At 37.0% G+C, this 16134-nt stretch overlaps 3 protein-coding genes across 6 annotated transcripts; 2 read left to right on the top strand and 1 right to left on the bottom strand.

Moving 5' to 3' along the window:
• Positions 1-336: 336 nt before the first annotated feature.
• On the top strand, positions 337-5505 carry LOC137719536 (beta-amylase 2, chloroplastic-like). 2 transcript variants are annotated; one of them, XM_088697713.1, is made up of 9 exons: positions 337-793; positions 933-1013; positions 1478-1681; positions 2581-2775; positions 3035-3199; positions 3394-3654; positions 3746-3964; positions 4325-4544; positions 5257-5505. In XM_088697713.1, the coding sequence occupies exons 1-9, from the start codon at positions 524-526 to the stop codon at positions 5277-5279; spliced, it is 1638 nt and encodes a 545-aa protein (XP_088553839.1). In that variant the 5' UTR covers positions 337-523; the 3' UTR covers positions 5280-5505. The 2 variants fall into 2 exon arrangements, with proteins under 2 accessions (XP_088553839.1, XP_088553834.1); XM_088697708.1 differs by having other exon boundaries at positions 343-793; positions 3722-3964.
• A 936-nt stretch (positions 5506-6441) lies between these two features.
• LOC137719534 (rust resistance kinase Lr10) lies at positions 6442-11700 on the bottom strand. 3 transcript variants are annotated; one of them, XM_088697750.1, is made up of 4 exons: positions 10865-11700; positions 9015-9044; positions 7903-7932; positions 6442-7721 (listed from the first exon to the last, which is right to left on the bottom strand). In XM_088697750.1, the coding sequence occupies exons 1-4, from the start codon at positions 11649-11651 to the stop codon at positions 6601-6603; spliced, it is 1968 nt and encodes a 655-aa protein (XP_088553876.1). In that variant the 5' UTR covers positions 11652-11700; the 3' UTR covers positions 6442-6600. The 3 variants fall into 3 exon arrangements, with proteins under 3 accessions (XP_088553876.1, XP_088553872.1, XP_088553870.1); XM_088697746.1 differs by lacking the exon at positions 10865-11700 and adding an exon at positions 8049-8093 and having other exon boundaries at positions 8180-9251; XM_088697744.1 differs by lacking the exon at positions 10865-11700 and having other exon boundaries at positions 8049-9251.
• A 740-nt stretch (positions 11701-12440) lies between these two features.
• LOC137719530 (rust resistance kinase Lr10-like) lies at positions 12441-14541 on the top strand. The gene is made up of 2 exons (XM_068458573.2): positions 12441-13171; positions 13324-14541. Exons 1-2 carry the CDS (start codon positions 12475-12477, stop codon positions 14460-14462), a joined length of 1836 nt encoding a protein of 611 aa, XP_068314674.2. The 5' UTR covers positions 12441-12474; the 3' UTR covers positions 14463-14541.
• Positions 14542-16134: the final 1593 nt, after the last annotated feature.

The raw sequence follows: 16134 nt of genomic DNA on the forward strand, positions 1-16134 counted from the left end.
TTGTAGAAGACATTAAGTGGTTGGGAACTTATTTTGACTCCATTTCTTGGAAACACATTTACAGGAAGACAAATTTCTTGGCGGATGCAATCACTAGCTCTGATTTTAAATTTTAATGTCTGGGATAACTTTACCTTCCTTGGCAAGAAAAGCTTTCTTATTCAATTGTATTGAAATTGGTTGTGATTGTGATCACATTTTTCAGTGATTTAGTTTAAAAAAAAAGAAAAAAAGAATTGCCTGCCCAATCAATGACGTGTACGGTGGATGATGGTCTGTGACAGTCCATCCGTCACCGCTCATACCCACGAAAAACCGTTTTCGTTTCGTTGAGCTAAAATAACTGTATCTTAGATCTGCAAACATCATCACGGGTTCTCTCCCCGCCACTCCACCTGTTTGGTTCCCGAGAAAACTTTCTGGAAAATGAAAAGGAAAATCGCCTTATACCGCCACTCCACTTCCCCTAGAAAGTTCCCTGCAGAGTAAAACATCAGTGGCTGCCGATTCCGAAAGATTCAGAATGGCACAGTTCTCATCTCCTCAAGTATCCCATAAACTGAGGCTGCCACGCCCGCCGGGTGCTTGTTGCAAAGCCACGACAATGGCTTCGTTGTCGTCCAGCGGGAAGATCGCGATAGCTTCGCTGAAGCTCTCTCAGGGTCTTTGGGGCTCGCCGGAGCTCAATTTGTGTCCTTTGAGACTATTGGGGAGTGATCCGTCTAGGAGTTTCGCCGTGGTGAGAGACAGTGCTGAGGGGACTGTAGTGGGTGAAAATGTTGACCACAACAAGGTGAGGATGTAGCAGCAACTCCTCTGTTTTGAATTCAGTTTTGTTTTTCAGAATTTAATTTTGGGGTGCTTTGTTTGGAGGACTTGTGTTTGTGCTGTCATAATTTGAAATTTGGAACCTTTTTCTGGTTTGATGATAGGTTGAAGACTCTTCGCTGGAAAAGTTTGAGGAGCGTGATTTTACTGGCACGCCATATGTTCCTGTATATGTCATGTTACCCGTGAGTTTCTGAGGCACTCTTTTCTACTCTATGTTGGCTTTTGAAATTTGTTATTGTTCATTGTCAATTTGTAAACTTTCAATCATTAACATTGATCAAAGCGAAATCTTATGCGAAAATAGGATCCTAATTAATCATCTCGTATTATAAAAGACTGTCTAGCTGCGTACGTGTTACTTGTATATTTGTACTTGGTTTTTAATCATTCTATTGTCAAATTGTTAGATTGTTAATCGAGACTGTCGATTAAGTGAAATCATGTTTGAATGTGTGATCATGATTAACAATTTAGCAACTAAACACATTTTTGTTGGGTTTAACCGTTCAAATCATAGTGAGACACGTGCACAAAATTGCTGTTTGAATTTTTGTTTTTAATCTTGTTCATGTTGATGCTATCTTTTTGTACAAGTCATGGCTAATTGTAGTTGTTCTTGTGTTTCGTGGTGGGGGGAAACTGTCAGTTGGGTGTGATCAATATGAACTCCGAGCTAGTTGAGCCAGAAGCTCTGCGAAATCAGCTACAAGTGTTGAAGTCGGTTGGTGTTGATGGTGTTATGGTTGATTGCTGGTGGGGAATTGTAGAGGCACACAGTCCGCAGGGATATAATTGGAGTGGCTACAAGAAACTATTCCAAATTGTGCGCGATCTTAACCTTAAGTTACAGGTGAGTGATAAATACTTATACTAGCATTTTCTTTTTTCTCTTTGCTTGTGTATTTCATCGTCTGTTTCTTGTTTCCTTTCAGTAGTCATGTCAATTACAGTGCAGAATTTCAGATTTTCAGTTTTTACAGATGTTAACCTGCACTAATCTGATAATTTGGGTTTTTTCTTTCCTTTAGAACTGATAATGTTAAGTATTCTTGTACAATGAATGATTCTGGAAGTATCATGTTTGTCTCCGACATGATGCACTTTTGTTGCTGTAGGACATAAATCTGTAAAAATCGTCTTGGAAACTTTTTTAATTGGTCTTGGAAACTTATTTGACTTTGACCTTTGTTGATACGTGACGTATATTTTCATTTTAAGAGTTAAATTTTGTCAGTCAAAATACATGTTCTGAAACAGTTGAGAAGGCTTTGATTTGGACAGATAATCATTCGGGGTGATTTGTACCAAGCTTTTCTTTCTTAATTGGTTGTCTTCAGTTAATGACTGGCTATTGTCTTTTTTTTTTTTTTTTTTTTTGGAACAAACGATATTATCTATCCACTAAGGGGGAGGGGTGGGCTTAGCCTCACAATGGGCTAGCAATTATATGGTTCAAACTCGCCTTTGGCGAGAATCGAACCTAAGACCTCTCACTTACAAGTGAAGAGGAATACCACTTGACAGTAATACTAAGTGGCTGACTGGCTATTGTCTTAGGTAAAGGGGCATAAAAGTCTTGAGTAGATTGCTGAAAAGTAATGCACTGATAGCTTTTCCTTTTGTAAATTAGTTTGCGAGACTATCGGTTAAAACTCATTTTAAATAAGAGAAAGATTTTCTGCTTTACATTTTTCCTTTGAATATGCATTTTGGATATGGTGTTCATTGTCTTACTCTGTATTGCTGTAGGTCGTGATGTCATTCCACGAGTGTGGAGGCAATGTCGGGGATGATGTACATATCCCACTTCCTCACTGGGTGACAGAAATTGGCCAAAAGAATCCTGATATATATTTTACTAATAAAGAAGGGAAACGCAACACTGAATGTCTCACTTGGGGAATTGATAAAGAGCGGGTTTTAAGAGGCCGCACTGCTGTTGAGGTATAGTATTCGAGAATTACTTAGTTATGCTGGTTTTTTAATTTCTATGGATTACCATAGCTCCTTTCCTATATTTGATTTCTTTTACATGTTCCACTTATCTTTTAAAAGAAGCTATTGCTAAACCTATTCCAACTTTTATACGTTCTTTATTTCTAAGAACTTTTCTTTTGTATGCCATAAGAATCAGACCCTATGCATTCTTACTGTTTGATGGTGAGAGTTTCTATTCTGTTATTTTATAATGGAACCAATGCAGGTTTACTTCGACTACATGAGGAGTTTCAGAGTTGAATTTGATGAATTTTTTGAGGAAGGAATAATATCAGAAATTGAAGTTGGATTAGGTCCGTGTGGAGAGCTACGGTATCCTTCTTATCCTGAACAGCATGGTTGGAAATATCCTGGTATTGGTGAATTCCAGGTACCTTAATAAATGGTGATCATTCCTTTCATTAGTGGCAGGCATGATAGCTAGGAGTTGACAGTTATTTCTAAATGTTAATTTAGTAGCCCTTCATTCATCTGTGATTATGACCTTAAGCCAGTAGCTCATTTGATTTATTACTTCTATCTGAACTTTGAAATAGTTCTCTGATTCAACCTGGTTTGGTGCAGTGTTATGATCGATACTTGATGAAGAATCTGACGCAGGCTGCAGAAGCAAGGGGCCACTCCTTCTGGGCCAGAGTACCAGATAATGCAGGCTCTTATAATTCCCAACCACATGAGACAGGGTTTTTCCGTGACGGAGGTGATTATGATAGCTACTATGGCAGATTCTTTCTTAATTGGTACTCCCGTGTTTTGATTGATCATGGTGACCGTGTACTTGCTCTGGCCAATTTAGCTTTTGAAGGCACACGCATTGCTACAAAGGTGAGTCACTTTATTGGACATTAGTTCTACACGGTTCCCTTTTTTTTTTTTTTTTTTTTTTGTGGAGTTTCTTTATTTGATTTATGAGCAGGTATCAGGTATCCACTGGTGGTACAAGACTGCCAGCCATCCTGCTGAATTGACTGCTGGATTTTACAACTCCTGCAATCGTGATGGGTATGCGCCAATTTCTGCAATGTTAAAAAAGCATGAGGCTGCTCTGAATTTCACATGTGTTGAAATGCGCACATTAGACCAACATGAGGGCTTTCCGGAAGCACTGGCAGACCCCGAGGGATTAGTTTGGCAGGTAAGCACAGAAACTCATGTGTAATTACTTCCTGGATGAGTAGAAACTTAAAAAGCATCAATTAGAATTTTGAGCTGAATATGCATACTTCTTTTATTCTTGGGAAGGTGGCCGCATTTAGTGTCCAAGTCAGTTGCTATTTTGTGAATAATGGATCTGCTCAAATTCATTCTTCTCCGTCTGTCAAACAAATAGTTTAAAATTTTTCTAACTAACATGGGCAAGTAACACTGGATCAAGAGGGGCGGTCTGTTGTTACATGTGAAATGTCAGTTTCCCTTGGATTATGTACCAAAATATTATCTGTGTAGCCTTTTTGTTTTCTTTTTGATAATGTTTTTGGATTTCAATTTTTTTCAGGTGCTGAATGCTGCATGGGATGCTAACATTCCAGTTGCTAGTGAGAATGCTCGTACTTGCTTTGACAGAGAAGGCTACAACAAGATATTAGAAAATGCTAAGCCCTGGAACGATCCAGATGGCAGGCATTTATCGGCATTTACCTATCTCAGATTAAGCCCAGTTCTCATTGAGAAGCATAACTTAACGGAGTTCGAACGATTTGTCAAGAGAATGCATGGTAAGAGTTGTAAGACCACATGGTTCTCTTTTCGTGCATTGCTACACACTCAAGCATGAGCACACGTTTGCACAAACTCGCATATATTTCATTTTATAGCAAGAAAAATGAGTAATACAATGCACTCTTTGGCACGTCCTCTTGTACGCTCAGAAGTTTTTTTTTTCTCATATTATGTTGTGTTGCTTGGTTGCACCCTTTGAATAAGACCCCTGCATAAGCCAAAATCAGGCATCTCGGATAAGCTCTAATTCAAGCCTTCTCTCTAAAACTGGAGCTTATACGAGAAGCTGAAATCCAATTAATGAAATAATGTAGAGTGGCGAATGGATATTCTTAGATTCATGTATGCATGTGCATGTAACTTCTTCTAGCCAAAGGATCAACATTGGTAGAAGCTCTTTGTTTACACATTTCTTATCAATCAAAGCTGATTCAAACTGACCCTACACTCACATTTACTGAATTTCTTACTCCAAGACATGGAAAAAAAATTAAAGCATATTCTGTTGTCCTACGCGTCTATCAATTGTCGCTGCATTTTGTTTTTGGATAGATTACCATGTATATAATCTATATCATATGCCTGCTGCTATGATCTGTACAATACGCTTGCTATTATGAGACGATATGTCTCACATGGTGTAGCGCTTGCTTTGTTTTTTCTGTTGGCCTGATCTAACATCTAAATTTAATACACTTGAAAACGCAGGAGAAGCCGCTCCTGATGTTTAGATCAACTCAAATAGACAGCACATCGGTTTCAGGGGACGGACGAGGCGCTTGCTGCTTCGGAGAGAGATTAATAAAAACTTCGACTCGTGTGTGTGTGCAAATCTACATATAGGAATAATAAAAAAAAGTTTTCTAGCATTCTACAGGTTTGGTGTATTAACTGATAAAACTATGGTTACAAACTTGTAACCGATGATGGTAATTTATAAGATATTTCCATTCCAAATCTCACAAATGCATACTCATGTCATGAGCCTTGTTTTTAGCTACAAGTTACTAAAAGTGACGAGAAAGGATACAAACAACACCCCACTTGTAAGTGATTCCAGATCAGCTCAACAACGATGGTTGTCTGTGTGGTTGCAAATGTTGATGGAGGCTAAATTGCACAAATCATTAGTGCGCGAAGTGGGTTATATGTCAATGTTACTCGTGTGCACGGGTGACACAGACATATGACCCGCACCATATGAATGATTCGTGTAATTTGACTAATTTTCAATTAGAGATGGGGACAATTGATTGCACCGCATGAATGATTCGTGCAATTTGACTAATTTTCAATTAGAGATGGGGGCGATTGATTGTATTGGCATTGTATGATCGATAATGTTGTTCAATGCAATTAATATATCATTTTTAAATGGTGGGGAATTCAATGACGCGAGACTTTAGAATAATAAAAAATTATATGACTTTTTAAGTCTTTTGAAGGAACAAGAGTTGCAGGTTCACAGTTGGAATAATGAAATTTCCACACAATTAAGACAGAAGTCTCACTTTCTAATTGATAGATATTCTTGTGTTTGACTTGTGACACATGACACTTTTATTATGGTTTAAAAAAGTATAAGGGGGATTTGTGTGTGTATACCACATGGATAGGTGATCTTCATGTCAAGCACCAAATTTTGGACAAATGTGACTCCATAATTAGTTCATTTTGTTTCATATTGATCAAACTGGGTTCAATTACAATGTATATCATAAGAGGTTTGGGGTGAAATCCAAATATCATATTCTTCTTCATCAAGACATCAATGCCTTGTCTATTGGGGCGAAGCCAAAAAATAGAAGGACAAGACTGATGAAGAAGCTCATTAAGCTCGTGAAAGGTAGGCCATGGCAATCCGTGCAAATGGGCAGATGAGAAGAACAAAAATAAGAAAACCTTTGACTGCTTGATAAGCTAGTCAGTCTACTATAAAGGACCAGTTTCTTCAATATAAACCTCGAATAATAGTTCTTCACTAATTAAATCTGTTTTTTAAGTAAGAATTTATCATACATTATTTCACTTTTATAACTAAGAACTTGATCATCACCTAGCTGCCAAAGAACATGTTATCTCTACGTTTGAACATATTAGGTCTTGAATGTCACCCACAGCCACAGGAGTCTCTTGTGGGCATAGAGAAGGCCTGGGGGGCATTTGCAGACATTCAACATCTCCTCCAAGCATCTCGATGACTTTGTGCATCGAAGGGCGATCAATTGGCTTCATTTGAATGCACCACAAGGCGGTTATAACCATCTTTCTGATTACATTCTTTTCCTCCTCTGTTACATTGTCCATCTCCAAGTCATTTCCCACATTATACTGATCGTATACCCACAGTGGGAAGTAGATTTGGCTTGAATGCTCTACCCTTGTATTCAAATTCTTCCTTCTGCTTGCCATTTCCATCAACAACATTCCGAAACTATAGACATCGGCCTTGTGTGAGACGCCTCCAATATTTTTGTAGAACAATTCAGGAGCAATATATCCCATTGTACCTCTCGCTGCCGTCAACGTGACAATACTATTATCGACGGGATACAACTTTGCTAGCCCAAAGTCAGAAACCTTTGCTTTGAAGTTCTCATCAAGAAGAATATTATGAGGCTTGATATCGAAATGGAGAATTTGCATCTCGCAACCTTGATGTAGATACTCAATCCCTTGAGCCACTCCAAGAGAAATCTCATACATTTTGTCGATAGTTAAAGGCATACTTCCTTCTTTGGAATAAGTGTATTTATCAAGAGACCCATTAGCCATGAACTCATATACTAGAGCACGCTTTGATCCCTCAACACAATAACCAACGAGTCGCACCACATTGGCATGGTGAATCCTTCCAATGGTAGCTATTTCACTAATGAAATCTTGGCCATTAGCTTTGGACTTGCCCAGAACTTTAATTGCTACAAAACGGCCGCTGCGTAACTTTCCTTTAAATACTGAGCCATAGCCGCCTTCGCCCAACTTATCCTTAAACTTGCGAGTCATCTTCTTGATGTCCGAGTAAGAGTACCTTATAGGCATGAAATTCTTATCGCGCTGTAGAAAGTCTTCTATTGTACTATACATTGACAAATGTCTTCTTCGCCATTTATAGACTAAAAATACAGCCGCAATTGGAACGCCAAACAGTAGTCTTGCTAGAAAAAATAAGCCTGCAAAAATATATATATCACCAAAAGAATCATAAGAAAAGAAACTTATATGTTAGATCCACACTACTTTCAACTTTCTTCAACTTCTTTTGTTTCTAAATTACATTTTACTTTGTTTCATTCATGACAAGTTGGAATCTACACACGCACATATACAACTAATAATTCAAGCTTTTCTTACCGATGCCCATCAGTATTTCCCATCCAAGCGCTGCAACAAAATAGCAAAGAGTAAAAGCCAATTATATCAACGGCTATTAGTTTGAAAAGTGAATAAAAATCAAAGACTTGACTACATATATGCAAGAAATACAAGCTCTGTCTTACCGATGGAATGGATGTAATGGAATGGAAACCATCGAGGAAGGTATCCTGCAATAAATACCAAACAAAATTCAGCAACGGCAAAAGACTAGACTACATAGACAGAAGCTAGCATTTGAAGAGACGGTCCTTACCAAGATTCACGGTTTCACCTACAGTGACAAAAGTGAAAAAAAATACACAACATTAGCAAATACCACAAGGAGTCTTCATTAGTGTTAAATCATCAAGTTTTGAAACATATCTTTTCAGCGAGTCCTACAATTACGCTTTTGGTACATAACCAACAACTGAATACCAAATTTCAAAGATTATTTAGTTTATTGCCTGCCATGTTTACTTATAGGGTAATTATTCACAACCTCAATCTTGGGCCACACAACAAATTTTTACTTCATTTTTTTGAACATTACAATATCATACATTAACTTACGTATCCATTACAACGTCAGACCTCTGTCTCCTTATCCATCAATTTGTCTATTAACTGCTCACGTATCAGACGCGAGACTCCCTCTCTCGCCCAACTAAATTGAAAAATTAATTAAATATTAATAAATTAAGAATTTCATAAACCTTCGCACACTTGCACGCTAGGGTGCAAGACTACTCAAAAACCTTAATTTCTTACTATTTAATTTCTCAATTCAATTAGGTTGAGGGAGTGGCTAGTAACTGCAAGGTCAGCTTTTAATAGACAAATAAATGATAAAAATAAGGAAGTCTAATATTGCAACGAATTTATAAGTTGATATATGATGTTGCAATATTAAAAAAATGAGGTACGAGTTTGTTATGTAACATAATTTACTCTTACTTATAATTTGTTGGAAGAGGATACACGTTGAAATCTAACTACAGAAGTTAGAGGCTTGTGTATACTCTAAAATCGTAAATATTGAATTTTAAAGAGAAACAAAAAGGAGAGATTTATTTTCTTCATTTTTGTTTTGGAGAGGGACCACTTACGGATTTTAGCCCATGCATATTGAAAGACACCTACAGTAAAAGAATAAAACAACATTAGCATAACAACCGTTAGAAAATAAAATTCAAGTTGCTGCCATTTGTTGATACCTGTACAGCATTAGCATATATAAGAAATAAAGGGATATAGTTTTGGGAAATGGCCATTATATAAGAAAAATGGTAAATTATACTTTACCATCTTACTTTTGGAATCGATATCAATTTTTTACAATATCTTTAAAATATTTAACTTTCATACATCAAGTATTATTTTATTTCAATATAATAAATCTGTTATATTTTTTATCTATTGATCCTTTCAAAACTGATGTGGTTGTCACATTTGTGTCACGTGGCTGCCAAATTTATGCCACGTGGCAAATTTTTTTTATTCATTTAAAAATAAATAATTTAAAAGTTATTAATTTAAATTTTAAAAAAAAAAACAACATAACCCATCTTCTTCCCCGACCCCCCTCCCTGCAACCCAAACCCCCCACCCCACCCCCACTCGAAAACCCAGCTGGGTTTTTTGGAAGCGAGAGTTGCAGAAGACACAGAGGTGCCCCCACGGAGACAAGGAGAAGAAGACGGATCGGGTCTTGTAGCTGCTTTCTCCTTCTAAGTCCACTTCTCTTCTTTCTCTCTCTAGAATTCCCTTTGCTTTGACTGAGGTCTCCACTCACAATGATGGCAAGGACTGCTGCCACATCGTGGATGGTAAGGTAATCTTCTAGCTCCTAAGCTGCGGTTTTCAGTTAAATTTGTGGATTTTGCATTTGGGTTTTAATTTGAGGGTTTCTGTGTGTGATTGAATCTGGGTTTTGCTCTGATTGGATCTGTGTGAACTGTGAAGTGCTTTTTTTTCGTCTTGAGAATTTAATTCCCCCTTTTGATTTTGGGGCTTTGGGTTGAATAGCTGGGTTTTTTTGGGGTTTTGGGTGGGGTGGGGTGGGGGTATGGGGGGTTTGGGTTGCAGGGAAGGGGGACGGAGAAGAAGATGGCTTCTGGGTTTTTTTTATTTTATTATTTATTATTTATTATTATTATTTTTAATTAATAACTTTTTTAATTAATTATTTTTACATGAATAAAAAAAATATTTCTTTTGCCACACAAATTTAGCAACCACGTCAAGTGGATCAATGAATAGAAAATGTAATGGAGGTATTATATTGATATAAAAAAAGTATGTTTTAAAGATGTTGTAAGGAATTGAAATCGATCCCAAATTTGAGGTGGGAAAATGTATTTACCCTAAGAAAAACAATTAAAAGTGTTTAGCGGTAATAGAAATATAGACAACAACCACAATATAAATAGTCTTAATAGGATGAAATGTTTATCTCTTTATATAGTTCAGATAACCTCATAAATATTGTATTATTAAGATATTGTTGTTACGATATGATATCCATAATAATGTCTGTATGTATCTATATACTGTTGACATGATATGAATATTGTTGATATATTTTTCAAGCAGAATGAATGGCTTAGCAGGAGGTTTCGCAAAGAAAGAATATATATTCCTCTTCCGTTGAGGAACAACTGGTGCTGCTCATTTTGTATACAACGATTCAAATTGTTTATATTTTAGTACATCGTTCATAGATAAAAAAAAATTAGAAAAATCCAACACCATAAACACATTCAGTTGTAGTAAAGAAAATAGAAGAATATGATTTTTCAAAAAATACTAGTATGACTGGCATTTAAAGAAAGAAGTAAAAGATAGACGGTTAAATCATTGAAATACAATGTAAAATAGACCTACAAGCGATCCATCAAATAAGCTTATTTGAGAACAAAGTAATTATAAGTTAGTACTTCATTTGAGAATTACGCACCTGGGATGGTGCGTGGATAACATTTATGATCAGTACTCGAAGTCGGAGTCCAAATGTAATACATGCCATTGCAGGGTGTAAGTATTTCATCGGGCCAGAGTACTCCAAGCTCAAAGCCATACATGAGAGCACTGTGTATATATTCATAACTATAAGAGGCATTGTAGTACCCCTTAGAGTAGTCCAAGAGCATCCAAGCCATCCGCTCGACACTGCAACCCTCATTCCAATCTTCCATATCCAAATAGCCTGGGCGGCCAACCATGACATAATTATAAGATTTAGGTTGGATCAAAGAAGTGGCACTATTATTCAAGCATGGAGCAGTATCCACGTACAGAGAAGAATTCACTGGGTTTCTACACATCAAGTAAAATACTGACGTTGACGTTGAAAGCGGTGAACCATATGGATCTGGAAAATAATAGTGCGGAAAATTTCGAGGCATGGAAGAGCAATTGTTGTTGTCAAGGCCAGGATCTAGAAGTCGGATTGTTTTGTTCTTGTAGTTGATTGCCTGTACGTAGTATTTGCCAGAACCAAGTGGTTCTAGAACTGTTGTATTGTTGTTCTCACAGGAAAGAGTGTACCTTCTGTCGCCACATTTCTTCGGATCATCGTTTAGTCGAAAAGGAGAAGTTATGTAAATAAGGCCGCAGGAGGAGGTACATGAAGACTTACTATCATCCTTAGCGTTACAAGTTTCACTGCAAAAGCAAAGAACAAGAAAGGCTAGAACGAAAGGCCACCAAGACAAGGTGAAGGATCTACTTCCACTTTTTTCCATGGGTAGAAGAGAAAGAGAGAGAGAGAGAGAGAGAGAGAGAGAGAGAGAGAGAGAAAGTTGTTTACTAGTAGACAAAAAGTAGTAGTTTAGACGGTTGTATACATACTCATATTATAATATAGGAATGGGGTTAAAGGAAGCACCTTCCGTGAAGTTCCTTAGAGGAAAGTCAGTCAATGATGTTTGTTGGACACAGTCGGTCAATAGCAAAGATTGACTTGTGCAATGAAATGAGAGGGAGGAGAGAGGCAGCGTGAGGAGAGAGGAGGTGGGGGAAGCTTGAAAATTCTAATGTTATTAGTGGAGGATAATTGGGAAGCTATGACAAAAATTTCTTAGTTGGTGAACTTAACATAAAATTGGGTATCAATAAAAGTACCCTCTGAGGGCAGGGATGGTTTTTGGATGACAAAACCTAGAGAGGTGTGATCAATTAAGATTTTGAAGGATTTTAAAAGAGTCATAGAAGTTTATGGAATTTCAAAATCCTTTATTTAGTATTTTGGTAGTGCATTTGTAGCATTTTAGTAATTGAGAAGAGTGGGTTGGAGAAGGTCACATCCACGAAAACAATCCAGTACTTGCAGTTGAGAAGACAATTTAAGACGGATAATATTTTTTTTTTTTTTTTAATTTGTATAATAGAAAAGGAAGCACCTTCCCTGAAGTTGCATGCAGTAAGCACTCAAATTATTGATTAGCATAGAAAATATCATAGAGGAAAGTCGGTCAATGGCAAAGACCGACTTGTGTAATGAAATGATGAAGGAATTGCTCCTCTATTCCTTTTGCATATATATGTGTGCACGCTTAATTAGATTCCATGCGCATTATTATTGCTATTACTAGCTCAAAAATGCAGAAATTGCTCATCACTTCCTTTTGCATATTGTTACTGGTTTTCTTCAAACTAGTTGAAGCAAGCCAATTTACGTGCTCCGAATCCAAATGTAGCGATGATCAAGGCCCGGCTATCCATTTTCCATTGCACCGCAAGCATCATTGTGGTCCTGGGCTTGAATGCAATCAGACGGATGAGCGGCCGATAATCCTAGTAAAATTCTTTGTCAAACGCATAGATTACAAGCGTCAGGAAATCCAAGTGTATGACCCATATCACTCTAATTGCTTGCTGCTAATAAAGCCTGAAAAAATCCCATACATGTCACTCTCTCCCTTCTACTTGTCAGTTTCCGACTTCGATAACGTTACCTTATTCAGCTGCCCACCTGTTGGAACGTATGATGAGCATCAAGTCCCCTGCCTCGGTGACCCTGGTAGCACAACTTATGGTGTTTATGGTTATGATTATTCTCATTTTCTCTTCCTGCGGCTACCGTCTTGTACAAGAATGTATGATGTGTTATCAGTTCCAACTGGTACTTCGTTAGGAAAGGAATATGATGTTCTTCGTTTCAAGTGGTCTAAACCAAATTGTTCAGAATGTGAAGCAGATGGAAAGAGGTGTAGATGGAAGAACAGTGGCACCAACAGTGAAATTGAATGTGTGAGGAAACCAAGTAAGGATAACATATATTTGTACTCAGTGGTAACTACTTATAAACATCTTTAAATTTATGTCTCAGTAATTATTATTTAAAAAAGATGTTGTCCATTTTATTAGGATTAATCGATTGACAGTCTTGATTTAATTTGCAATTATCTTTTACAGGCAACACATGGAAATTATTGGCTACTGGTGGAATCCTGGGTTCTTTGCTTCTCGTTCTACTGATGATTGCAGCATATCGGGTATATAGCGCTGACAGAAAGGAAAAAGAGAGTCGATTAAGAATTGAAAGATTCTTGGAAGATTACAAAGCACTCAAACCGAGCAGGTATTTGTACGCAGATATTAAGAGGATTACAGATCAATTCAAGGACAAGTTGGGCCAAGGAGCCTATGGAACTGTCTTCAAAGGAAGGCTTTCTTCTGAATTCCTTATTGCTGTCAAAGTCCTCAACAGTTCTAAGGGAGATGGCGAAGAGTTCGTAAATGAAGTGCGAACCATGGGTCATATCCACCACGTCAACGTGGCTCGCTTGGTTGGATTTTGTGCTGATGGATTTGTACGAGCTCTTATTTACGAGTTCTTCCCCAATGGTTCCCTGCAAGATTTCATTTCATCTGCAGATAGTAAGAATTCCTTCCTTGGTTGGGATAAGTTGCAAAATATTGCCCTCGGAATAGCCAAAGGAATTGAATATCTTCACCAAGGATGTGATCAACGAATCCTCCATTTCGATATCAAACCCCATAATGTTTTGCTAGACCAAAACTTCACTCCAAAAATTTCTGATTTTGGTTTGGCCAAGTTATGTTCCAAGGATCAAAGCTTGGTGTCTATGACTACAGCCAGGGGGACCATGGGATACATTGCACCCGAAGTGTTCTCCAGGAATTTCGGAAACGTGTCTTACAAGGCAGATGTCTATAGCTTTGGAATGCTGCTGCTCGAGATGGTAGGAGGAAGGAAGAATATTGGTTCAACCATAGAGAACACCACAAATGAAATTTACTATCCACAGTGGATTTATAATCTTCTAGAGGAAGGGGATGACCTACGAATCCATATTGGGGAAGAAGGAGATGGTAAAATTCCAAAGAAACTTGCAATTATAGGGCTATGGTGTATCCAGTGGCACCCGGTGGATCGTCCGTCCATGAAAATAGCAGTTCAGATGTTAGAAGGAGACGGAGAAAGCTTGACCATGCCGCCTAATCCCTTTGTTTCTACAGGTCCTACAACTAAAAATGGAAGCATTCCGGCAAGACGACTAAAGTTGGAACCAATTGCTGAACTAGAGTAGAAATTGTAACAACGATATATGTAATATTAACATTGAATGTGTAATCTTTCGAACCTAATTTAAGGGTGTTTGTTTCCAATTCTTGTTAACTTTTTTTATTTTTTATTTTGTAAGCGTCGAAGGAAATCTGTCTTGGACTTGCCCTATGCATGTGGCAACCCCTCCCAATTTTTTCTCTTCACATTCGGCCAACTTTTACTTGGAATTTTAATTAGTATAAATCTTAAACAAAGTAAAAAATTATTTTATGTGTTTCATATTCTTTCGCACTGTTCCACGAGTTTTATGGTGTCAGTTTAGTGATTTTTCAATATTTATCGAAATCTAAAATGTTCATAAAATTAAATTAGGATAGTCTACATAATTTTTTTTAAGTCACTTTAAGAAAAAAAATCATCTTAAATTCATTCTTTAATAATTCCGGGCAAAAAATTTAACCCATAAGAGTCGGAGTAGAAAAATTGTTCCTGAGTTAAAAATTTTAGGTTTTAACTCAAGGGTTGGAGATGGTCTAAGAAAAAGGGGGTGGGTTAGCCTCACAATAGCTTAACAAGTGGTTCACTTACAAATAAAGAGGAATATTACTATACCGTAGTACTAAGTGGCAAAGTAAACAAAAAGTTGAGCAAAAGAAATTTCAACAATCTGGAAATGGATTGGGACTTTCACACACCATTTTTGTTCCTCTTCTACACTTTTTATTCCGGAGGTGGATTGTCTACTCTCCGATTTCCATACTCTTCCCATGCCCTCAGGTGATGTGTGGTCACTGTTAAGCCACGTCAACATTTTTTATTAATTTTTTTATAAAAATAATAAAACAAAAAGTAATAGGAATATAAAATGTTGACGTGACTTAACCGTGACCACACAAACAGAAAGACATGGGAAGAGTATGGAAATGGAAGGGCAGACAATCCACCTCCTTTTATTCCACCAAAACAGTGCATCAAATTGGAGATGAGGCCACAACTGAGGATGAGCCTCCTCTATCACATGTAAATTGAATAAATACTAAAATTTAGCCTGCATATTTAACCTTCCTAATATTATCCTTTTTTTATTAAATTTCTAGGAAAAAATGAGAATGAGTTGTAAAAGCTAAATAAAAGAAATTTCAACATTTTGAAAAAAGATTCCGACTGTTGCACACCATTTTTGTTCCTCTTATACACTTTTTATTCCACCAAAACAGTACATCAAATTGGAGATGAGACGACAACCAAGGATGAGCCTCCTCTATCACATACTTGAATTAAGACTAAAAAACAATAATTCATATCATGTATTATTGTTTTTAATTTTTTTTTTTTTTACCATTAAATTGAATAAATTAATAGAGTGTCAAAAGATTTATTTATTTTTAGCTACCAAAGGAGTGTCAAAAGACAACAATAAGAAAAAACAAAATCATTTTCCGTTGAACAAATCAACTATTTATTTATTTAAAAGAATGTGGATGTTGATTGATGCATCTAAATACAAAGAACGATCTTGGAGGGAGACATTCATTAGAAGCCAAAAAGAAGTTGACTACTTGCTCCCTCTGCACTCTCGAGCACTTTTGAAAATGGAACATGCGGGCCAAAAGAAGCACCTATTATGATAAACACTTATTTTCTCTCACAAAACACTGCGATTGAACAATTAAGGGTTTTTAATTTTTTTTTTT

This window comes from Pyrus communis, chromosome 1 (genome assembly GCF_041283825.1).
Source record: "Pyrus communis isolate YQ-2024b chromosome 1, ASM4128382v1, whole genome shotgun sequence".
Classification (NCBI taxonomy): domain Eukaryota; kingdom Viridiplantae; phylum Streptophyta; class Magnoliopsida; order Rosales; family Rosaceae; genus Pyrus; species Pyrus communis.